At 36.8% G+C, this 24,950-nt stretch overlaps 2 protein-coding genes and 1 pseudogene across 3 annotated transcripts; 1 reads left to right on the top strand and 2 right to left on the bottom strand.

Moving 5' to 3' along the window:
- Positions 1-2,000: 2,000 nt before the first annotated feature.
- LOC127633463 (rap1 GTPase-GDP dissociation stimulator 1-like) lies at positions 2,001-15,364 on the bottom strand. Its single transcript, XM_052112586.1, has 5 exons — positions 15,170-15,364; positions 14,976-15,080; positions 6,037-6,159; positions 4,761-4,886; positions 2,001-4,600 (listed from the first exon to the last, which is right to left on the bottom strand). Exons 1-5 carry the CDS (start codon positions 15,213-15,215, stop codon positions 4,125-4,127), a joined length of 876 nt encoding a protein of 291 aa, XP_051968546.1. The 5' UTR covers positions 15,216-15,364; the 3' UTR covers positions 2,001-4,124.
- Positions 15,365-16,136: 772 nt separating this feature from the next.
- Positions 16,137-19,622, bottom strand: LOC127633458 (transcription factor AP-2-delta-like). 2 transcript variants are annotated; one of them, XM_052112579.1, is made up of 4 exons: positions 19,496-19,622; positions 17,884-18,572; positions 17,635-17,764; positions 16,137-17,113 (listed from the first exon to the last, which is right to left on the bottom strand). In XM_052112579.1, the coding sequence occupies exons 2-4, from the start codon at positions 18,518-18,520 to the stop codon at positions 16,702-16,704; spliced, it is 1,179 nt and encodes a 392-aa protein (XP_051968539.1). In that variant the 5' UTR covers positions 18,521-18,572; positions 19,496-19,622; the 3' UTR covers positions 16,137-16,701. The 2 variants fall into 2 exon arrangements, with proteins under 2 accessions (XP_051968539.1, XP_051968540.1); XM_052112580.1 differs by having other exon boundaries at positions 17,884-18,566; positions 19,496-19,585.
- Positions 19,623-23,885: 4,263 nt separating this feature from the next.
- LOC127633467 (neurotrypsin-like) overlaps positions 23,886-24,950 on the top strand; it is a 41,696-nt pseudogene continuing 40,631 nt past the window's right edge.

Genomic DNA, 24,950 nt, shown 5'->3' with positions numbered 1-24,950 from the left:
ATTTAATCAAACTTGCTAGAAATTAGGCAGATGCCAACATTGACAGGTTGTGTGAACTTCCCTCGTCTTTAAAAACCATGAACAAAACAATACAATATAAAACAAATTACCCATACAATTATCCTATTTACAGCTTATGTCCAGGAAATGTATGTTTACTTTTGTATGATAAACAGTTTTGGTACAGTGTTGGGTCACAACTTGTCCAATGAACAAACTCACACCTTTAAAACTGAAATAATGAAAAAATGGCAGGTGTGTGTGCCCAGGTCTCCCTGAAGATACATGGTGAGATACAACTCTAGCAGCCAATCACAGAGGAACCTAGTAACTGTCAGACAATCATTTCCATGGTGATAGGGTGCCACCCCCATGGTGAACCCTTACATTCATTGTCCTGGTATCAGTAATACAGAAATACTAAAATGCAAAACAAACATGTCGTTCTGCTAAACAGGAAATATGGGTAATAATTAAGAATACATTTCGTGAATAATACAAACAAACATTATTACAGTTACAATTAATTTGTAAATGTACATTCAAATAGTTAAAATGTCATGAAAATGTCATTTTCATACATACAGTATAGTGTATTACTTAGTCACAGACGTGCTGATTTAGGGCCATATAGCACGATTGTGGGTGTGATATTGCTTACATACAACATTTTGATGAACAAGTAATTTGAAAAAAATTAGGAAAAACTGAGTATGGTCATAAAAACGCATTTGTGCATGGCACTACATTCTTACACAACGGATCAGAATCTGCTGTTGCTGGTTCAAAACAAATGATACATCCAAGCCTCAGTTAGTAATTCAAAAATGTCACTTCAGAAATAGTATCAGTGCTTGCGCTTTTTAAAACAAGTTATTGAATAAACGAGGATGGATGTGTGTGTGTGAGTGAGAGAGAGAGAGAGAGAGAGACAGTGATGGAGTGTGTATGATCACCTGTTGCCACTCCCAAGCAGAGATGCTGTCAGCTTTCTGAAGATCAGCTTTCTCAGTGGAAAAATAGCATCCAAGCGGGAATATTTCTCCCTATTTTGCAAGAGTCGATTACTAAAGAAACCTGTCCTCCGCCATTTTAAACAGCACCCATTGTATAATTAATCAGTCTGTTGTGCCTCTCAGCTCAGATGAGCCGTAATCCTGAAGTCGGTTGTTTAAAGCCGTTTAAAGCTTTTTCCTAGCTTTAGTAGTGTAGTAGTAATAAAAGCGATCATGGAGTGCTGTATGTAAATGGCTGATGCGGATTCACTTTACGTCACCTAACTGGCTCAAATTACACACAAAAATTATAATTTGCCACCTCCTGCTGGCTAACATATGTAATGTAAAAAAAAAGAAGACAAACAATAGCTCTTTACACATATGCACTGCTCTTACACTTTAGTTTAGAATGGCACGAACACAAGCGGAGTAATACACACACACACACACACACAGTGAAGCGTCAGAGTGCTGATGGTGTCAGACCATCAGCGCTCATGGAACGTCTCTCGTCCAATCAGATTGTGTGTGTGTGTATATATATATATATATATATATATATATATATATATATATATATATATATATATATATATATATACATACATATACACACACACACATATACACATTATATACTGAACTACTAATTTACAGTACATGGATCAAGTAATCTGATAATTTGTTCACAAATCTTTTTACAAAGTCAAGTCATACAATGACTTGCATACACCTCTTCCATGGTTATACTTTGAGTTTTTTAAGTGTGGCATTAAGTAAAGTGGTCTCTGGTCAATAAAGAAAAATCTAATTAGAAAGATTGCATGTACAAGTGGAAAAAACTTAGCAAGAGTGTTTTGATCTTCATTTTTAAAAGTTTTTTTTAACCATATTGGACATTCTTAATTGTCACTGACCCATAAATATTGATAAATCATTTTTTAAATAAAGTTATTATAAAGTATTACTAAAAATACAATACTGTAATTTCAAAGGAGTCATTAAATAAATCAATAACATTTAGTGTTAGAAATTTCTGTCACCTATGTATCTGTACTCAGTCACTTTATTTTGTCTTTCTTTCCTGGCAGTGTTGTTGGGGGTGGTGGTCATTGGGCTGTTCATGTATGGAAGGGGCAGAGAGCTGGAACACTGGAATTCAGGCAATGGCAGGCACTGGGAGGAGCTCACAGTCCAGAGCCCACACTAAACAGCATGCATCAAACTCCATGCCAACCTTCCTCTCTTTGAAAAGAATTGTAGCCTTTTTCCTTTTCTCTGAGAGGGAAGTTACTTCACTACTGATGTCAGAAAATTAAATGGAATCAAAAAAAGGGAAAATGGAAAATTGTTTATTGATAGCACAAATTTGTGAATGAGGTTTGTTTAAAAGAACAAACTTTTTAGTCTGTTGTGACTTAGTGCAGGCAATAAAAATACAGTCCAGTTTACACACACACATGGTTCCAACATATCTAGACCAAAACATTTCCATTACTTCTCCATTTGTTTGTGATTACTGAATAAGGATTTGAAATTTTGATTCAGAGTGATTATCAAATGAATCATTCAGACCATTATGTGAACTGGATTGACAGATTCACCAAAAATAATCCATTAAAAATGACATCACTATGGCCTGCAAGCAAATTTATCTGCAGAAATATTTAGAGCAGAGCATAACTAGACATATGCACCTTATATTCAGAATATAAATTTCTACAAATTTAAATAATGCCCTAAATGCATGTAATATGGGTATAGGCCATTTCACATTGTTTTTGATGCAAAAACCTTTTTGCAGTTCTTAATCCTTAATTAAATTTAAAGTTACGAGTAACAATGTCCAAATTTGGTTTGCTAAGACTGCATTCAACTGGACTGTATTTGGACATGTAAACATCATTTTCATATGCGAGTTGTAAGTGTATTTTCCTTGGTGCATTTTGCAACACGGTTGCATATTGTGACCTGGGTGAGTGTAGCTGCTCCAGATAATCCACTACTGTAAGGCCTCTTATGGACTAATCACAGAGTGTAGAAAGGCTAGCAGATTGCAACTTGGTGTCCACCTGTTCTCATGGTCTTGATTAATGCCCTTGGGTTAAGATGGAGCTAATTTGGACATTTTAGCAATAGGAAACTGAAAGCAGGTACATTCTGTTTTTGTTATTGCTTTCAGAGTACATAAGGATACACTCTCTAATATGAATGGCTGACATGAGCTCCTTAATGGTTGGGATGTGGTTTACACCAGATCACCTGTTAAGGCCACCTCAGATGTTCATTAAAGGAATAGTTCACCATAAATGTATTTTTTTTTATTTATTTATTCACCCTTGTGATGTTCCAAACACGTATGACTTCTTCTATGTTTCTTGACCGAATTTCTTCAGTGAAACACAAAAGCTGAATTTTTGATGAATATCCTGGCCAATCGTTACCATATAATGAAAATTAATGAGGACTGAGGCTCTCAAGCTCTAAAAGGACAAAAATAAAACATCATAAAGAGGTTCATTTGCCTCCTAAATTATATCCTGAGTGTTCTGAAGCCATACGATAGCATTGTGTGACAAACTGAAACTGAAATAAAATTAGCTATTCACTGAACATTTTGACATCAGACTTAGCTGAAGAGAAGTTACGATGTCTGATTCAAGAACAAATCGTTTTTTGTACCAGTTGATCCAGCACTGGTCTGAATAATTTGTTCACCAATCAGACTACTCTGGTTCTTGAGTTCGACTCATTGACAGTGCATTGGAGAGCCCACTGGAGGGGGAAGATTATCAGTAAATAATGGTCCATTCCTCACACAAAGCTCTATCGTATATCGTTTAAATATTGCACGCAAGTCATATGGAAGTAATATGGACCACTTTTATGATCCATTTTTGTAATTTTGGAGGTTGTCAGCCCTAATCCTCATTCACATTCATTGTATGTAAGAGTGGCCAGGTTGTTACTCAAATTCATCTTGTGTCATCAGATTGTATTCAGCAGAAGTAAGAAGTCATACAGAAAACCATTGTGGTAAATACGTTTTTTTTTTGGTAAACTATTCCTTATGAACTATCCCATTTAATATCATTAGTCTGAGAGCTCTACAATAAAAATTCAGCCTCACAAGAGGGTGTGAAACACTGCTGCCCTCAGATTCCAGTTCCTCGGAATGTTCTTCACTGAGCATTTGATAACTTTATACAACTTGGGGCAATTTCCCAGGTGGGAAAAGTTCTGTAAGTGGTGTCCAGACTGCCGGCCGTTGTTTGCACCCCACAGCATAGTGGAGCATCTTTGGAGAACTTCTACTGTCACAGAGAACTGGCCGTTAGTCCACTGTTTCAGTCTGACCACTGTTATAGCTGAAGAGAGACCGAAGGAGTACCGTGAAGTACCACGGAACATGCGCTCCCCCTCACTAAAATATGCTCCTTCCTCCCAGGTGAGCATGGAGCCGTCCTCCTCACCCATGTTGGCCAGGTTACAGAGAGCCAGCAGGCAAGAACTCAGTAGAGCCTCGTTTTCACTGTACTGGAGTAGAACTGATACCAGTCGTGGGACAGCTCCAAGCCTCAGGAATCTCTCTTGCTGCAAGTCTGGAAAGAAAGAAAATCCCAAATTCAATGTTTGGCACCACTTAAGACAGACTTTTCAAGATACAGGTCATATGTACTGTAGGTGGGGCTTCAGCTCCTCTTTCTGTCATCTCAGGGATGGTGCTACAAATGTAATGAAAATCTGTAGAGTTTTACTCACTACCGTCATAGCAGATTCTAGCAATGCCCTGGGTAACGTGGAGGAGAAGGTCCTGGTCCTGGTTGAGTAATAAGGTCACAAGAGTGGACACAATGCCCGTATCAAAGCACTGCTCTCTTACAGGAGCTATGGACAGACAAAGTATAGAATAATCAATAGAGATTACAGAATTCTTTTTCACTAGGTTTCAGAGTCAATGTGATTAAAATTATAGTGAAAAAATCTACTGCGTTCACATGGAATTCTTCTTACTCTTAAGCCTGAAACATTATCTATACAAGTACGTGAACACAGACACTTCTAGCAGCGCAGGCTTGATTTTGTGCATCTTTGTGTTACAAAATTCATCAGACCGCAATTCATAACTCAACACAAGTATGTTTTGCATTCTAGATGTTGCCACAAGGGCCAGCATAGAGGACATTGGTGTGAACTCTCCGCTTCTACATTTAGTTTATTTTTTTAAGCCAACTACTTTTATGCCAGAGCAACAATTTGAGGAGAATACTGTTGAGCAAGTAAGTTAAACTCAATATATTTTAAGCAACTTACATAATTAATAGCACATATGGTTTTATTGCACCCTTGAGTACTGAGGTTTGTTACCACCAAAGTAATGCAAGAACACACATTATTATATTCAACCAGACCTCCTTTTGCCAATGTGTTGGCCAAACGCAGTGGCCTATGTTCATGTACTTGTGTAAAGTACTTTACTAGCCTTACAAAAAAAGTGCTGTAGCAGTACCATGATACAGTGATGGTATCGGAAGGTAATACCATGTGACGGTTTTGAATAGTATTACAAAGGTACCTTGATATATGCCATTGTACTGAATCATTTTCATTTACCATGGTATTTACATGGTACTTCAATGTACTCAAGCCATGTTCCTACCATGGTACATGTCTAAAACTGATAATTGCATGGAGCTTTTTGGTTCTTTTTTATTAGTGTAGGGTGCTATTTCCAAGCCAGCTCTTCAACTACCACTATGAAGCAGCTTTAGAGAACAGGATGCCAAGGCTCTTGGTTATGAGCAAAAGCTGGCATTATTTACTAATTTGTCACTTATCCAAAGGAACTTACAGTAAACACATGACATAGCAGTTCCACCAAAACAACCTGGAGTTGGGTGTCTTGCTCAAGAGTAATAGCTCATGGATGGTTGCTTGTAGAGTTCGAACATGCAAACTTTTGGTTCCCAGTCCATACCTTTAACAACAAGTCTACACCACCATTCATTGCATTCTTACAAAACAATTGTATTCTTACCATCTCTGGCAAGTTCAGCTACCAGTCTGGCTGTGTGAGTGGTGAGTGTGCTCTTTCTTCTTAAAATCTGGGCCAGAACAGGCAGAATCCCGCTTTCTACCACCTGATGGGCTATGCCTTTCTCTAAGGCAGGAAACACATGCATGGGATGCCATCCAAAACAGTTAAGATATATACAATCAACCCAAGTACAAAAAATGGATATCGTTATGTCGAAGAAAAATCAGGGTTACACTGAGGCATATACATTGTCCTAAGTGCATGTATTTACTGTATGTATGCTGGAATTAAGAGCGCGAGAACATGCTTCTAAAGCATGTTTTCACAAAGGAGAGTGTAAAGTAAGCAAAGTACACTGTCTCTCACAGCTGGCCACCTGACCGCTTGTGTGTAAGTGAGCAGTCTGTGACTGGATTATCAGTCCGGTCACTCAAAAGCTCTAAACAGAGACAAATACGGATTTGTGTCTCTGTTTTCAAATCCACAAGGGTTTGATATCCTTGCTATAGCCATACAACTTGACATTATGGTTTGTTTCCTGTGCCCAGATGATCTGTGTTAAGTAATGGATAATGTACAGTCAGCTGATCATCATGGTAAAATAAACTTTGGCTTGAAGTGCAAGGAGTTTATTTTGTGATATTGCCCGGCTGACTGTACATCATCCTGCTTATTACGCAGCAACTTGCCAAATAAATAAATTAAAGACATTAAATAATGTTTTGACTTGATCATTTTAATATGCGAGAAGAAAAAGTTAGCAGGGAGACATGAAACTAGCACAACTACTGTATGTCAATTAAACAGATAAACAGTCATTATACAAAAACATTTGACTGTGTAATGCCACAACTGACAACTCAGAATAAAGTATTTCAGACAGCTATGTAATAACTTATTAAATGAACAGTGTTTCCCAACCTTTTTTCTACCACGGCACACTATTTACGACTAAGAAATTCTACGGCACACCACTACCCCACATAGGCTAACCGTCGGCAATATTTTTCCTTTTCAAGAACTTGTCCATGTTTTCTGTCTGTCTTAATAGTGTGCTTACTTGTAATGTTTGAAATTAGGCTATGCAAAAAAAAATACATTAAAAAAAGTCACATAGGCTACGCTGTTTGAGGCCACAGGTGGCAAGAGCGCTAAATGGGTAGCCTAATGAAAAACAACAAATTTGCTTCTTGTCTAATTTGTAGATTTGTTCTTGCAATGCCACAGCAAATTACAGGGATGCAAACTCATGAGGGACGAAAAAGGTAAGACAATCACTGGTCCACGAACATGTTTTCTGGGGATATTTGTTTTCAAAGAATTAGCTAACTTGGATAAACACAAAGCAGATCTACAGTATAATTTTCCTACAGTAGCTTAAACTGCTGAGCATGGCTTTTATCAGAAAAGACCACAATAATAGACAAATAATAATAATTTTGAGTTTCAATAATGTTCTTTCGTCATTTTTTTTTTTTGTTCTTTCGTCATTGTAAAGCGTATTTTATATGCGTTGAGTTGAGGCGTCAACGCCAGAGTCAAGCGACGCATCGCCCTCTAGATGACAAGAGTAGCAGAAAGCGGCACAGATGGGTATGGAAGCCGGTTTCCGCCACAGTTAAATAAAAAAAGGTGATTTTGTAAGTCAATATAATGAGATACTAAGTCATTATTATGAGAAACTTTCTCATAATAATGACTTAGTATCTCGTAATAATGAGAAACTTTCTCATAATAATGACTTAGTATCTCATAATAATGAGAAACTTTCTCATAATAATGACTTAGTATCTCGTAATAATGACTTAGTATCTCATAATAATGACTTAGTATCTCATAATAATGACTTAGTATCTCATAATAATGACTTAGTATCTCATAATAATGACTTAGTATCTCATAATAATGACTTAGTATCTCGTAATAATGAGAAACTTTCTCATAATAATGACTTAGTATCTCGTAATAATGAGAAACTTTCTCATAATAATGACTTAGTATCTCGTAATAATGAGAAACTTTCTCATAATAATGACTTAGTATCTCATAATAATGAGAAACTTTCTCATAATAATGACTTAGTATCTCATAATAATGACTTAGTATCTCATAATAATGACTTAGTATCTCGTAATAATGAGAAACTTTCTCATAATAATGACTTAGTATCTCATAATAATGACTTAGTATCTCATAATAATGACTTAGTATCTCGTAATAATGAGAAACTTTCTCATAATAATGACTTAGTATCTCATAATAATGACTTAGTATCTCATAATAATGAGAAACTTTCTCATAATAATGACTTAGTATCTCGTAATAATGACTTAGTATCTCATAATAATGACTTAGTATCTCGTAATAATGAGAAACTTTCTCATAATAATGACTTAGTATCTCGTAATAATGACTTAGTATCTCATAATAATGACTTAGTATCTCGTAATAATGAGAAACTTTCTCATAATAATGACTTACTCTGCGCATGCGCAATGTGCTCAGTCAGACGAATTGTGCGTTTCAGATTGAGACGGATCACACAAATGACAACAGCACAACTCTTTTGAAAGTAAGTATAGTTTTATAGCAAGAGGTTTGCAAATAACAACAATTTAGCGCGATGTAAGTGCTGGGCAAGTGTGACTCGCGAATCGGTTTCACACCGCAAGCGAGGTGTGCATTATTAAAATAAATATATAATAATCTCGTTTATAATACCACAGTTGTTACACCTCAAGACATTTTCAGGTTTTAATTCATAAAACGCTCTTGTGAGTATAACTACGTTCTTACGCCAGGGATTCAGGGGTGAACCTCATTGCGCGCTGTTTTTAGTTCTTCACCTAGGGTCTTGCGTACAAAGTCTCCGTTACGGATTCGAAAGCGTCACTTTAGACCTACTAACGGAGGTTTATTGGAGTAACGTGTGTGCGTGTGCGTATGAGCGCTGGAAAGAAAGTGTTCAGACCTGCGTGTGTACCTGTGGGTTCGAGCTGTTATGAATCAACTGGGGATCGTTTTAACTGTGGATGTGCGCTTGCACACTGTGGTAAAGTCAGTTTTACGTATACTGTTACAATGTGATATGTAAATAAATAATAAAACAATGTGACAAGCAATACATCTTGGAAAAATGAACCTAACATTTATATACTTGCACTGTTTTAAAAAGATGCCCATCCAAAAACGTAGGTTTACATTCCATGTTTTAAAAAAGTTACTCTGGGTGCTTTTGGATGTTATTTAAATAGAATACTTGATTTTAAATTTGTTATTTAGGTGATGGCTTAAATTTCATAACTGACATATGTTTGTCTACAGGATGGAAGAGCTAAAGGGATTCTTGAGACAGAGGAATGTCCCTGAGGAAACAATAGAGACACTGGAACATGAAACGGTGAAACAGATACAGATTAACACAGATAATGTTCATAAAAGTTTAAAAGTATTTTGTTAGAGATTAACATTTTAGCTCCAAACTCAAATATAAGTCAAATGTCAGCTTTAAACATTTGACTAGAAAAACTTGATTTTCATTTGTGCCAGCTGTGGGCAACAATGAAACTACTTTTCTCACTAAAATCTTGCAGTTACAACTAAATTGGCTGGCACTGTACACTCCTGAGCACAAAAAAAACGGGTCAAGCCCAAAATGTCAAAACATTAAGTGAGGAATATTAGCAAGACTTAAACAAATGCTCTCCTGAGACCTTCTGTGCCACCATTTGCTCATTAACTGTTTGGGGAAAAAGCTGGAAACGGGAAATGCACTTGTTTTTTTACCAAATTTGGGGAAAAAAATTATATTTCTTGTTGCTTAGTATCTCAAAAATATTATCGGTGAAGAAAAAACATATGTGTGAAAAACACTTTGTTGTCAAGTCACTTCATAGACTTCAATGTATTCTGCAGTGCTGATGCGAGTCATGTGAAAGATTCTTAATGCGTATAAATATCACTCACTTTTGCACATTAATCATTGTTCTTCACAATCACAAAAGTGACAGATTGTGGTTTCATAATGGCGAATTTCTCCGAAAGGTGAGCAGTTTAGATCCCTGAAAATATTATTATTTTCATGCATTTATTTATTTTGTGGAATTTGATCATTTTCCACGGCACACCTGACAATCTTTCACAGCACGTGGCACAGTGGTTGGGAAACACTGACTTAAGCCAATTCAACTTTGAAAACATCAACATCAGACATCAAACAACATTAGCAAGATGGACAGTGCTGTTTTGTCACAGTATAAGCTTACATTAAGCAAAAAAAATAAACGGTAGAAAGGAATAAAGGTAAATCGTCCTCCACCTGCAGCCTTGATCTGTATCTCACATAAGTAAGAGGAGGGAAGGGGATGAGGAATTTCATAGCCTTTCGAGAGAGCCTGCTGGAGATACGTCACAATATTTATTTCACAAAAATGTAACCTGAAAAATTTAATGAAATACAGAAATAAAGAAAAGAAAATCTTAAAGAAAGCCCAAATGTTAGTTTGGGATTTTTTGAAGCATTTACCTAACTGCAACAAGAAATATTAAAAAAAACTATTTTGAATGTCTCAATTTACATGCTCATTTAATTGCAATTAATTTAAGTAATTTTTTGTACAATTAATCACACTGAATTAATGCAATTAATCGCATGCCCACGGACCATAATAAAGAAGATTCCTGAGAAATGCAAGCTTGTAGTACCACCTAGTAAGTGAAATTTCAGCTGTATGAGCAACGCACAGTTTATACAGTGAAGAAAACACTTTAGTAGGCAGAACAACATGCGTTAAGTTCTTGCGTTCAAAACACTTGGAGCGCAAATGCAATCTAAGGGATCTCAAGATGTGTTTAAAGATTGAGTATTAAACTATATTTAACTTGACACAGTGACCTAAACATTTTATGTTTATGATGCAACACACCGAGACATCTGATGTAGGTGTAAATTGAAAATTTTGTATGGTCTTATCTATGATTAACTCTTCTGCTACAGGAATGTAATGCATTTTAATTATCTGAATATTTGTTTATTTTATATATATATATATATATATATATATATATATATATATATATATATTTATATATATTTAAAGATAACTATGTATCATTATTTCATCATTATTTTAATCAATTGACAGCCCTACTTTATTTACATCGTTACTGATTTGGAGTGCACACAAGTTAGTTTCGTTGTGTCTGTTATTTATATTTGTTTCAATTTGAGTTTAAGTTTACCGGTGATGAGTGGCGATGGTCTTCAGACAAGGATGGCAGAAGCAGCATATTGTGGTGACGAAAATTAGAGTCCGGGCAGGATGAGGAATTTAAGCATTATTGGTTCCGATCCGCACATACCATTTTGCTCAGATTGCATGGGGGAGGAGGAAAAACTGATATCTTTATTAATTGACTTCTTTAGTTCTATATTTATGGTATCTTTATAAAATTAGCTTTTCTTCAATTTTGATTTCATAAATGTATTTGTTGATTTGATCATGATTTAAGTGTTAATTGTTAAATGTAAAGTTACTTTGTTTTCCCTTCTTGTGATGTAATGGGCCCATCCTTTCCTTTATAAGCTGTTGCTTTGTTCATTACAGGGGACAGCTTTAGTTTGTTAGTTGTTTTCTATTGAATGTTGTGTTATCTTATTTTCTTTTTGTTTGTGGATTTTGTTATGTTGTAAGAAATTTATGAGTTTGTAAGTCCTTTTTTATTTGGGTTCAAATAAAGACCAATCTTTTCAGTTAAGAGCTTGTGTTCTTTGTTTCTGACCCTCTGTCCCTCACAGTAGGCAAGCTCACAGTAGTTTAATTCAGCTTCTTATCATTCAAATTCTGTTAAAATTCACCTCTGGTGCCGTTCTAAATGCATGAATGTGAACCGAACTATTGAGCATCTACATCTGATATGCTGTTCTTGAGTAGCGCCCAAATATTGCGCACCACTGTGAAGGCTAAGTGACATTTTTGGAAAATGTTATCAAGGTTTTACATTTGCCTATAGTAAGACTATATAAGTGAATTTCCCCATTTCCAGCTTTTCCCCCAAACAGTTAATGAGCAAATGGTGGCACAGAAGGTCTCAGGAGAGCATTTGTTTAAGTCTTGCTAATATTCCTCACTTAATGTTTTGACATTTTGGGCTTGACCCGTTTTTTTGTGCTCAGGAGTGTACAATGCCAGCCAATACATTTAGTTGTAACTGCAAGATTTTAGTGAGAAAAGTAGTTTCATTGTTGCCCACAGCTGGCACAAATGAAAATCAAGTTTTTCTAGTCAAATGTTTAAAGCTGAACGAGTACTCGATTAATCAATTACTTGTGCAACATGTTGTAATACTACCAATGTCAGTGCAAGAATGGATTTGGCGGCTTATATTTGAGTTTGGAGCTAAAATGTTAATCTCTAACAAAATACTTTTAAACTTTTATGAACATTATCTGTGTTAATCTGTATCTGTTTCACCGTTTCATGTTCCAGTGTCTCTATTGTTTCCTCAGGGACATTCCTCTGTCTCAAGAATCCCTTTAGCTCTTCCATCCTGTAGACAAACATATGTCAGTTATGAAATTTAAGCCATCACCTAAATAACAAATTTAAAATCAAGTATTTTATTTAAATAACATCCAATAGCACCCAGAGTAACTTTTTTTAAAACATGGAATGTAAACCTACGTTTTTGGATGGGCATCTTTTTAAAACAGTGCAAGTATATAAATGTTAGGTTCATTTTTCCAAGATGTATTGCTTGTCACATTGTTTTATTATTTATTTACATATCACATTGTAACAGTATACGTAAAACTGACTTTACCACAGTGTGCAAGCGCACATCCACAGTTAAAACGATCCCCAGTTGATTCATAACAGCTCGAACCCACAGGTACACACGCAGGTCTGAACACTTTCTTTCCAGCGCTCATACGCACACGCACACACGTTACTCCAATAAACCTCCGTTAGTAGGTCTAAAGTGACGCTTTCGAATCCGTAACGGAGACTTTGTACGCAAGACCCTAGGTGAAGAACTAAAAACAGCGCGCAATGAGGTTCACCCCTGAATCCCTGGCGTAAGAACGTAGTTATACTCACAAGAGCGTTTTATGAATTAAAACCTGAAAATGTCTTGAGGTGTAACAACTGTGGTATTATAAACGAGATTATTATATATGTATTTTAATAATGCACACCTCGCTTGCGGTGTGAAACCGATTCGCGAGTCACACTTGCCCAGCACTTACATCGCGCTAAATTGTTGTTATTTGCAAACCTCTTGCTATAAAACTATACTTACTTTCAAAAGAGTTGTGCTGTTGTCATTTGTGTGATCCGTCTCAATCTGAAACGCACAATTCGTCTGACTGAGCACATTGCGCATGCGCACAGTAAGTCATTATTATGAGAAAGTTTCTCATTATTACGAGATACTAAGTCATTATTATGAGATACTAAGTCATTATTACGAGATACTAAGTCATTATTATGAGAAAGTTTCTCATTATTACGAGATACTAAGTCATTATTATGAGATACTAAGTCATTATTACGAGATACTAAGTCATTATTATGAGAAAGTTTCTCATTATTATGAGATACTAAGTCATTATTATGAGATACTAAGTCATTATTATGAGAAAGTTTCTCATTATTACGAGATACTAAGTCATTATTATGAGATACTAAGTCATTATTACGAGATACTAAGTCATTATTATGAGAAAGTTTCTCATTATTACGAGATACTAAGTCATTATTATGAGATACTAAGTCATTATTACGAGATACTAAGTCATTATTATGAGAAAGTTTCTCATTATTATGAGATACTAAGTCATTATTACGAGATACTAAGTCATTATTATGAGAAAGTTTCTCATTATTATGAGATACTAAGTCATTATTATGAGATACTAAGTCATTATTATGAGAAAGTTTCTCATTATTACGAGATACTAAGTCATTATTATGAGAAAGTTTCTCATAATAATGACTTAGTATCTCATTATATTGACTTACAAAATCACCTTTTTTTATTTAACTGTGGCGGAAACCGGCTTCCATAGATGGGCGATTTTACAAGTTTGCCACATAAAAAAGCGGGAGGTGTGCACATTAAACATTGAAAACATGTATTTGGAAGAGAAGAAGAAAGCGTGCAGTTGCTTTGATAGCAGAAAGTAATAAAAGTACTCGTTTATGTTTATGTCTAAGCGTTTTCTTAGTGAATTTAAATTATTTAAATAACTGGGGTCTCCCAGTATATTCGTAAACGATAGGGTGATGTCTCTTCAAAAATTTCGACAGTTTTTAAATATTTATTGTTGCATAGTACTCTAAATGACATTATTAGTGAAGCAAAAACGTGTGTGTGTGCGTGTGTGTGTGTGTGTGTGTGTGTGTGTGTGTGTAAAATCACTTTGGTGTAAAGTGACGTCACTTCATAGACTTCAATGTATTATGCAGCGTTGACGCGAGTCATGTGAAAGACCCTTAAATATCACTCACGTTTGCACATTAATCATTGCTCTTCACAATCACAAATGTAACCGATTATGGTTAAAAAAAACAGCGAATGTTTCCGAAAGGTGAGGAGTTTGGATACCTGAAATTATAATTTTTTCATGCATTTATTTATTTTGTGGAATTTGATAATTGTATAATTTGATAATGCACAGTGGTTGGGAAAAACAGTGCTAGAAGTCACATGCCTCTCTAAAGCCAATGTGCCATTACGATACACTCTAAGCAGCTTTCAGCCTTACACAAAATGCTGGCACAAACTGCATCTAACCAGTTCAAAGAGAATCACATACTAATGAACAGAGGTTTCAGTTTACTTTATCTTACAGAGACTACTTCGTAACAAATACTGATCAGTGGGGTTGCTTTTTGTTAAACAAGTGCTCAACTATACTGTGTATATGTACTCACTTCTCTCCATGGCAACAGTCAGCATTGTGTCCAAATATGGCTTCAGTTCTGCATCCACAAATTCTGTGCTCACACTAATGGCCTCTATTGCAGCACATAATGAATCTATGAGGGAAAAAAGTTTGTTCTTCATAAATATATTTAATCAAAATGTACATCCTTTTAGTCTTTCCATAGCATGTGCTATTATTTACCCTTGGGTGTGTTGGGCAGTGGACGACTGGCTCCCATCCTCTCCATATACAGTATATGATGTTGTGTTGTCCTGTTTAGTTCTCTCAGCTCTGCTCAGGTCCCAGATGACCACAGAAGTCTAGGCAGCATTTGTATTTTTAAAATCATTTTTCCCCCTTTCTATCCCTTAATTTTTGTCCTCTACCTGTTTTGAAATGCTGTCTCTACTATTGTCCGGTTATGCAAGCTTCACCCTCCCTTACTCGTTTATTTTTTTCCCCTCAATCCCAGTCTCTCCTCCTCTTTCTCCCCACCACCTGCTCTGATTCAGACTTACATTTGCACTCCAAATCCTCAGTCTAGCCAAAGCCCCATAGGTGGCACTGTGAACTACAGTTAAACATCTCCCAGAGGACATGAGAAAGAGTGGAACAACAAACAAACAAAATCATTAGCTCAGATGCAAATCTGAAAACATGGTGTGGATTTTCTCTGCATACCCCTTAGGGTACAGAAAAGCTGCTTTTGTAAAAAGACAAGATTACACAGTTGAAATTGGCGTAATTGAATAGTCAACCGGATTAAGCACAATAGTTGAAAACAAAACACTTTGCTATAATTAATATTCATAAGGACACAAAAATTATAAATAAAGACTTAATTAAATGCTCACATTTTCTAAATAAAACATGTGTGGTGCTTGCCATTACAATATTAGGTAGATATGGCTGATTGCTAAGGTTTTTTCCAAGTGCACATTGCTATAAGTTTGCAAAGATGTTCGGGATGGTTTTCAGGGTGTTCTGGGTGGCTGCTAGGTGGTTCCCTACTGGTCCATGTTCTGGATTGGGTTCCTCTAATGAAATATATGGAATTTTTGGCCAAATTTATCATCCACCAATCAAAACAAATATAAACGATAAATTACCCGAGCAAGCATCACAAAAACATATATATACAAAGTGCATAAAAAAGTTAATGCTTTAATACAAGCCTTTAATGAGCAGTCTGCAAAACCTTTTGTGTATAGATTAGTCGTTCACACACTACACATCAGACATAACAAGAAAGGGGAAATAAATAGTCAGAAAAATCTAAATATGTCCTATTGAGAAGATATGTCATTACTCAAACTAAATTACTCTGAGATTGTAAGCTTAAGTACAAAAGAACCATAAGAACATATCAGACATAAAATACTAAAATGAGGCCAATAGAAACTGATATTATGATCCATCACATCAAAATACAACATAGTGCTTAAAAAATTGTCTGCATGCTACTTTAATAGCATACATTGTCTGAGAACATTTGTTGTACAACAAAAGGTTGAGAGCACAGGTGAGGTTTGAATCAAAACATCATAGTGAAGGAAAATCATGCTAACCTGACAGACATCTATATTACTTACTTGATTGAACAGATTGTGAGAGAAAAAAATCACTTGTGAGATAGAGTGAAAAGTCTAATGTTATAAAACTAATATTTTCTTCGAAAACATTTTTGCACTCAGAATTCATAGTGTCTCTCTGTGCCTCTCAGGCACATGGCATTATGCAAGACCTGCATTAGTGGTGTTGAGTCCACTTGATATGGTTTCGTACCCTACAGAGACTAGGGTTAATACACTGCTCTCCATCTCCGTGGACTGTGGAACCTCTGGAGCAGCAGAATCCAGATGGATCTGTTTGCCTCTTTTCCGTCTTCTTTTACCCTTTTCTTTAAGTTTATCATCTTCAGTGGCTGTTTTGGGCTTGCGATTGCGTTTGCGGATCCTTCTAACTGGAGGTTCAGGTTTGGGGTCTGTGTTCCCTGAAAGGATTCGAATTTGGCGGTCAATTACAGTATCGATGATATCAAGAGCCACGTCCATCATGCCGTTACCGAGACCATGTGTAACGTTGGAAAATAAATGGCTATTCGCAGAGTCATTGAAGATCTTCCGCATCTCCTCTAGATAGTTCCTGATTGACAACAAGAAACAACTATAATTATTGTTTGAAACTAACCTGAACCATTTGCACTGAATGCAGAGGTTAAAGGTGAAATGTGTAATTTCTTACTAGTGGCACCAAATGGAATTGTTTGTTTGAGAGGCCTGATTGGCCAGACATAACAACATTGGCTCAACCAATGGCTAAAGTTTGGGGTGGGAAAACACAGTTGTACAAATAATGGAAGACAAAGAGAGCAACTAAAACTATTTAAGAATTAGAGTAGAATAGAATTAAATAATAATTTCTGCAATTCTGTTTAGTGATGCTAGTGGTGCTAAATTATACACTTTACCTTTAAACGTGACTTGTATCAATTTGTAATGATAAAGCATATTTTTGCTGAACCAATGGCATGTGTTTGGGGTGGAACTATTTCTTTGGCTGACAACGAGAGACATGGGATGCATTGAACCTGTATGGTATAAAAAAAATACCATACTGGCTAAATGCATAACATTGTCAAGGTACCATTAAATCACATGCTTTACCTTGTCTCAATGATTTTTGACCAGTGCTGCACGTGGTTTGTTTCAGGAAGCAACTGTTTTGCCATGTTCTCATAATCCACATACTGCCGTGCAAAGTCTTTCATGTCTTTACAAAGGGCTGCTGTGTCACCTGCAAACAACATTTCACATAATTTGCAATTCCTTCTCAGTCTCAAATTAATATGGAATTTATTTATAGTAATATTTTGCTGCAAGCTAGTGTTTTATAGAGGTATGGTTAAGGCATACCTTCAGTTAGTTTAGAAAAAGAACTGGACACTGCAGTGTTTGTACTTGGTGACAGACCAAAGACATTAAGGGACTCCAAGAGGGTTTTCTTACTAGCCGGACCTCGGCTGACTCTCGTGTAGGCAGCCAAAGATCGGAGCGACATCTTCTCAGGTGGTTCCAATCTCCTCTTCACCTCATCATAATGGATATGGTATTTACGGGCCTTTGAACTCTTCATATTAGGGTCCAGCAAAGAGGCTACCTCTGCAAAAGGGACCTGCAGTGAGTTTACTGCACCATCCTGGGGGGGCGGTGCACTCTGGCTCTCTGATGGACCTTGTGTTGATACATGACCATGTGTCGGGATATGTCCCTGTGCTTCCATATGGCCTTGCGGTGGGGATTGTAGATGTGGCATGGGCTGGATGTGTGACTGAGTCTGGATGTGAGATGCCATTTGGACATGTGATGGGACTGTGTGTGGTACGGCCTGACATACTTCTTGAGGTACCACGTGATGTGTGATGATTTGCGTGATGTTTTGAGGTTGCGCTTGAGGCTGATACATGGTTATAATGGGGTTACCGACAGAGACGTGGACAACATCACTGTTCTGGTGAATGGCAGACATGTGCATACCCGCAGACGGATCCATCGTTTCCCTCTCACAGACAAAATGATGATATGTTTTTTGGAAGTAACTGTATCTGACAAACGAGAACAAATTGACAATGGAAATGAAATATTTCTGACAAATAAACAGCTATAACATTGTATAAAAGTAAATCAATTTTAAATTCAAAATAAAATAGCATTCACATTTCACAAGCAATTTAATGTATTTCCAAGTTGAAAAAAACTTGTTTCATACATCAGAAACGGACTGAATTGTAAAAAGTGGTTGGACAGGAGAATTGAGGGCTTTGTGACATCAGTCGAAAATAAAAGTCATTTCAGAGGTAGGGCACATTTTGATTAAACATTAAGGAGAGTAACATTTTGTTTTATGTGGAATAACGTGATCAGATGGACCATACGTAATTAGACCATGAACGTGTAATAATTTTTTATTTCATTTTCATGACTTCAGGCATTTGTTATCAAATTAACTTAATGTTTTATTAAAAATAATCCAGTGTATGCTTTACTAAGTGTATATAATTATTTTGATAGAGTTACATTTCAGAGGTGCGACTGCGAACATGATAACGGTTGATGTCACGTTCTGGTCCGCGGCGCGAGACTGATGAACTTTCAGGGCGAGTGCACGCGAGGGCGCTCAACGGTATGTTTCTTTCATAAAATGAGCATTTAAGTCACCTAGTACACATTAAACTGGGTTACAACAAATGCATTTGTACAGGAGCAGGTTTTATATTTACTGCATGTATTTAGAGAAGCCCTTTCCGCAGAAAGCTGAGTGCACAAGTCAGTGCTGACTTAAAGAGAAAAGATAGTCTGCTTGTTTTGATGAACAGTCGGGCAGGCCAAAGCCACCATGATGTTTGAAACATGATATTGCAACGTTTCATGTGCTCTAATCGTTCAAACGTACGTTTTAGTCGGACAGCTCTGAATAAGAATGTTAACCTTGAATCAGACACAAGTTGCTGACAGCATTCTTACTTACCGCTGTATGGTTATAGACGTTTTTAAACGTTACTGATCCTAGAACAGTCCATGGCGAACCGATCGAAGGTCTCCTTCTTCACCGATCCTGTTTCGGCGGGTTGCAAATCAGCACACGGGACACAGACGCCATAGTTGCTGATAATCGTACGCTCATTGGACAATTTGGCTGTCAATCATAGTCATTGCTAGCTCTTATTCGGTAAGGCATGTGTCGATCATATTGCGTCAATGTAAAGAGGCGGAATATCCGGAGCTTAAAATGTGTGAATGATCAGATGGCTCTCCGTGGGTGTAAAAAATATATTTAAAAAAATAAACATACAAAATAATAATGAAAATAAAATAATTAAAATATATAAAATATAAATAATAATAATAATTATATATTTGGATATATAATCAAGTCAAGCACTTTGTGTATTTATTTTTTGTTTCCTTTGTCGAATTTGATATTATAACATTTTACATGTTCAAATTATAGGCTTCCCCTTTGCACTAAATTAGCTTGATTTTCAGACACTTCCAAAAAACTTTGGGTTCTTTCTTCTGATTATTAAAAAAAAAAAAAAAAAATCGCCACTAGATGGCTGTGTTTCTTCACAAATGACTTTATTTCACCAGCTCTAATGATTTCATTAGTGGTGGTCCTTCCCAAAGCTGTAATGCTTATTTTTGCTTTCATTCAGCCGGTTGAATAATTAGTCTCTCGATCCTTTGTTCTGGCCTCCTGACAAACAGATTTTACATTCCTGCCCATAATCTTTTTGTCACAAGTGAAGTGTCAGCACAGGAGGGGCACGGGGATTAGACTGTGCCGGAAAAGCACAAATTTCACCTTCTTCAGCAACATCTGAATCAGACTTATCAGGTCAGATTGACATATAAACCAAAGGTCTGCCAGGATTCATGCTTTTGTGCTACACATAAGAAAGTAAGTTATGTGGGTTTGGAACAACATAAGTATGAATTTTTTGGGGGGGTAACTGTGCCTTTAAGTGGTATTAATCCCATAAAAAATTGTTTATAGTCTAACACGATTTATACTTGCTGCATTAGTATGTTGTTGACAAGATCCTCCATTAACAGAAGAACGACCCTTGATGAGGCTGCTCGCATCTTCGACAGCATGCTCCACTTCAAACGTTATCTCACAACAGCATCCAAGAGTGCCTGCGGCAGCCAATGCTAAATGTTCTGTTGTTGTCCCGCTGCCAAGCTCCAGAGAGTGATATGGATAGAGGAAGCAAGGAAATCTCTATGCTTTAATATTCAGCACTAAACATTTTACTGAATAAGGAAGTCTATATCATTTTAGCAAAATGGAATTCAGTTGTAGACCACGTGCAACGTTTACCTGCTTTTTTTGTGTGTGTCTGTTTGTGAATAAAAGTTAAATTAACCTGCTAAATGTGATAGACAATAAACAAAAATATTTCTCCAGCCTGAAAATCATGACTGTGGCAACACCACATGTATTTTGGCAGTTCTGAGGTGAAATGTCCACTGTGTGGCGCTAAACGTGAGTTAAATGTTCTCCAAAACATGTTAATGCTGGATAGAATGTTTAATCAACAAAACCTACCTCCCCACCTTAAACCTTGTATCTACTAAACCTTTTACAGGGAGCATCATCAAAAGCAAATGTGACATAAAAACGCAATTGCTGAAGCAACTGTTTCCTTTTGTGGTGCTTTTATTACACTTTAGGCTCACTTGTCGACTCACATGCTCTTTAGGACTCATACCCTGGTCCATCGCATTGCAAGTGCAACCACACAATTTAAACATTCTCGTATATGCTTGTATAATAATGCAAACGTAAAAATGTAACGCCTTACAAGTCATGCATAGTAAAAGTGTTTTGATGTCATAAGATAGCAGTATGGAAGGAATAGTGTGTGAAGTGCAGTAAGTGTTTATGAACTGCTTATCTGCCCTATTTTGTGATTTGTGTAAAAGTGAATAAAAGTCAAAGTTGTTGTAGGGCCTCTAGTATTTATTTCACAGTGAACTGCTGCGATATGTACAACAAACCACTTGACCAAAAAAGTGCATGATTTGGAGGTTGCATTTTCCCCTCTAACATTAAATTATTACTCCACCAATGGTTTGGTTTAGGTTTGTTTTTTGCTGTTGTTGTGGAATACAGTTTAAAAAATATGCATTCCTCTTCACTGTATTACAGCCTGTATAGCTGAAAACAACTTGCTTCACAACTTGCTTCACAACTCGCTTTTGGCGCCCCCCCGTGGACAATACACCTGCAAAATGGAGCTCACACGTGTTCATATGCCCAACAAGACTTACCACTTTGGTTTCGCCATTTCGGTAAGCAAAGACGGATTTTAGCTAAAGAAAAGTCAACCTACTGTTTTCAATTTCACTGTGAGATCACTCCGGGATAGTATAGCTCAGATAATTTGGTCTTGAAAGAATTTGATGAGAAATGTTTGATTTGATATTTCTTTGATGTGAAATTTCTTACCGGAGGATCAATCTTAGCTGCCTCCGCGTCCAAGACCATCAACCTGTGCATCTTATCACATGGCTGGTTGAGTGCATCACCACGGAGACATAGCTCGTGTGGAGGCCCACGCCATCCACCACGGTATCTACACACAATTCACCACGTGCCCCACCGAGAGCGAACCACATTATAGCGATCACGAGGAGGTTACCCCATGTGACTCTACCCTCCATAGCAACCGGGCCAATTTGGTTGCTTAGGAGACTTGGCTGGAGTCACTCAGCATGCAAAATTTCTGACTTTTAATAGCTGACTTTGGTATTTTGGAAAATCCAAGTAAAGTTTGAGTTGAGACACCTGAGAATACTGGGATCTTTTCTCAGGAGAAAACGTAAAAGATTTTATCTGATGTCTTTGCTCTCTCATTGTTGTCTAGGAGAAACAATTGAGATGTAACCGAGATGTCCTTTATGATTTTTCTTTCCTATGGGGACAGACAGAGGTTGATTACAGATTGTCCAAAAATAGCTCCAAAATAGAAAGCTGGAGGATTGATGTGCACAATTTGTTCAGAATTGTTGGTACAAATATCTATAGCACTAATATCTTCATTGTTGGTGGTGTGATTTGTCAGTCATTAGTGGTCTGTATTCATTTTGCCGACAATGACCGCTAGACTTTAATATCTGCTAACAGCATGTGCAGAAGGATTAAAGAGGCACAGCATTTTTTTCTTATCTGTTTCCATACCAACTGTTTTGGGTGACGATTGGCTGCTGTATAGGGGTTAATGGAACGGAGCTGATGCCTCTGGGTAAGGAAAGTTATGAGAAAGACAGAATCCCCAAAGCTATGTGTGTGTGGCTCTGTGTGAGGATGTGAGCTTTTGAGCCTGTATGAAAAGCTATAGACTATGCAACACATTATGACTTGCTTTCCACAATGTCTATTTTAAAATCCTGCTTTTTAGTATAATTTCTACATATGACCACTTTCAGGTTATTACCCTTTCTCCCCCTTCTTTATGACCCAATTTTACAGAGAGCACAAAAACAATTGTCTCTTAACAATCCTTAAATGTGCTGTGCGAGTTAGAGGTATTGCTGGCAATTTAACCACTGTGTTGCCATGACATCGCTGCATCCATCAAAGCAGGTACACCAGTCAAATTCCTGTTTCCTCCTATTACAACCACAGATCATCAGAAAGCAGGTGAATCTGTAGCACAGAGACATAACACGACTGTAAACCACATCAGCACCAATGATCAGGTCATGAGTGCAGTGGAAGAAAGAGTGGATTGAGAGCGTAAAGTATGCATGCTTGTATGGGCGAGAAGGCTCTGTGGGTGATTTTGCATGCCACTCGCAGAAGGTCACTCATGCTGGGGATCCCAGCTGTAGCTTTATTATTATTAGCAAACATGCACCAACTGAACCTATTATGCTGTGCTCAATTTGTTTTTATTGGAAATAATTGAACTCACTTATGCCATCCCATAAACGTTATAGTGTCGACAGCTGGTTCATCCGAAATATTGCGTAAATATATTTAATAAATATTTAGAACCTTAAATTTTGTCTTTTATATGCCATAAGCTTTCTAAAGACTTACATTGTCTGGAAATGTTCTTGAATAATACCACAAACCTACTGTAAAGGATTAGTTCAGCCAAAAATAAAAATGTTGTTTTGTTATGTAGGCTGCTCTTACAGTATGTCATTCTAAACCCATGTGAAGGATGTTGACTGTGCTCTTTTTCCATATACTGTAAGTGAATGGTGAATTTTGCATTCTGCCTAACATTTCCTTTTGTTTTCCACAGAGTACATAATGACATAATTTTATTTTGGATGAACCAACCCTTGAAAAATTATTTGTGGTATTAAATGCACCAATGTTTTTTTCTTCTCCACTCTAGATCTTTTTAGGAGTTTATGTTGAAAATCTTCACTCTGCTGGGTTTCTCCACAATACCTCCAGGTCTTGTTTGTGATGATTCAGACCTCATATTCACCTTTCTGCTGTTGCATGCAAAACAAATATTTGTTGATAGCAACCACTCAGAAAATTATTCACATTTCAAGGGATGAAAGTACAAAGTGCAAATCTATAAAATATAAAATATCTCTTACAACCCCAATTCTGAAAAAGTTGGGACAGTATGAAAAATGATAATAGAAACAAAAAGGAGTGATTTGTAAATTATATTCACCCTCTGCTATATTGAAAGCACTACAACTATACATTATATTACGTTTTTCTTTGTGAATTTCCTTATTTTTGGAAAATGTACAGTAATTTCAAATCAGATGATTGAAACATGCTCAAAAAAAGTTGAGTGTTTACCACTGTGAAATATAACCATTTCTTCTAATAACAGTTGTTCAGCATTGGGGGACTGAAGACACAAGGTTGTTAAGTTTAGAAAGTGGAATTTTCCCCCAATCATCCATTATGTAGGTCTTTAGCTGCACAATTGCTGTATCTGTATGGTGTGCTTCATAATGTGCCAAACATTCTCAATTGGAGACAGATCAGGACTGCAGAGAGGCCAGTCTAGCACCCACACTCTCTGCTCACACAGCCGTGCACTTGTAATATGTGGTTTGAAGTTGTCCTGCTGGAAAATACTGGGACATCCCTTGATAAGACAATGCTGGATGGCAGTAAATGTTGCTCCAAAATGTGTACATGTCTGTCTGCATTCATTGTGTTCTCAAAGATGTGCTAGTTACCCATGCCATTGGCACGGACACACCCCTGGCCCATACAGACACTGGCTTTTGGACCTGACGCTAATAAAAGCTTGGATGGCCCTTTTCCTCTTTTGCCCGGATAACACGACGGCTGTGTTTTTCAAAAACACAGTTCCACTGTTCTACTTTCCATCTAAGATGAGACCGAGACCAGAGAAGTCGGCAGTGCTTCTATACAGTGTTGATGTAAGGCTTGTGCATTGTATAGTAAAGTTTTTTCTTGCACC

This window comes from Xyrauchen texanus, chromosome 40 (genome assembly GCF_025860055.1).
Source record: "Xyrauchen texanus isolate HMW12.3.18 chromosome 40, RBS_HiC_50CHRs, whole genome shotgun sequence".
NCBI classification, from domain to species: Eukaryota; Metazoa; Chordata; class Actinopteri; order Cypriniformes; family Catostomidae; genus Xyrauchen; species Xyrauchen texanus.
The sequence above is the reverse complement of the archived record's forward strand: the minus strand, read 5'-3'. Positions and strand labels throughout refer to the sequence as shown.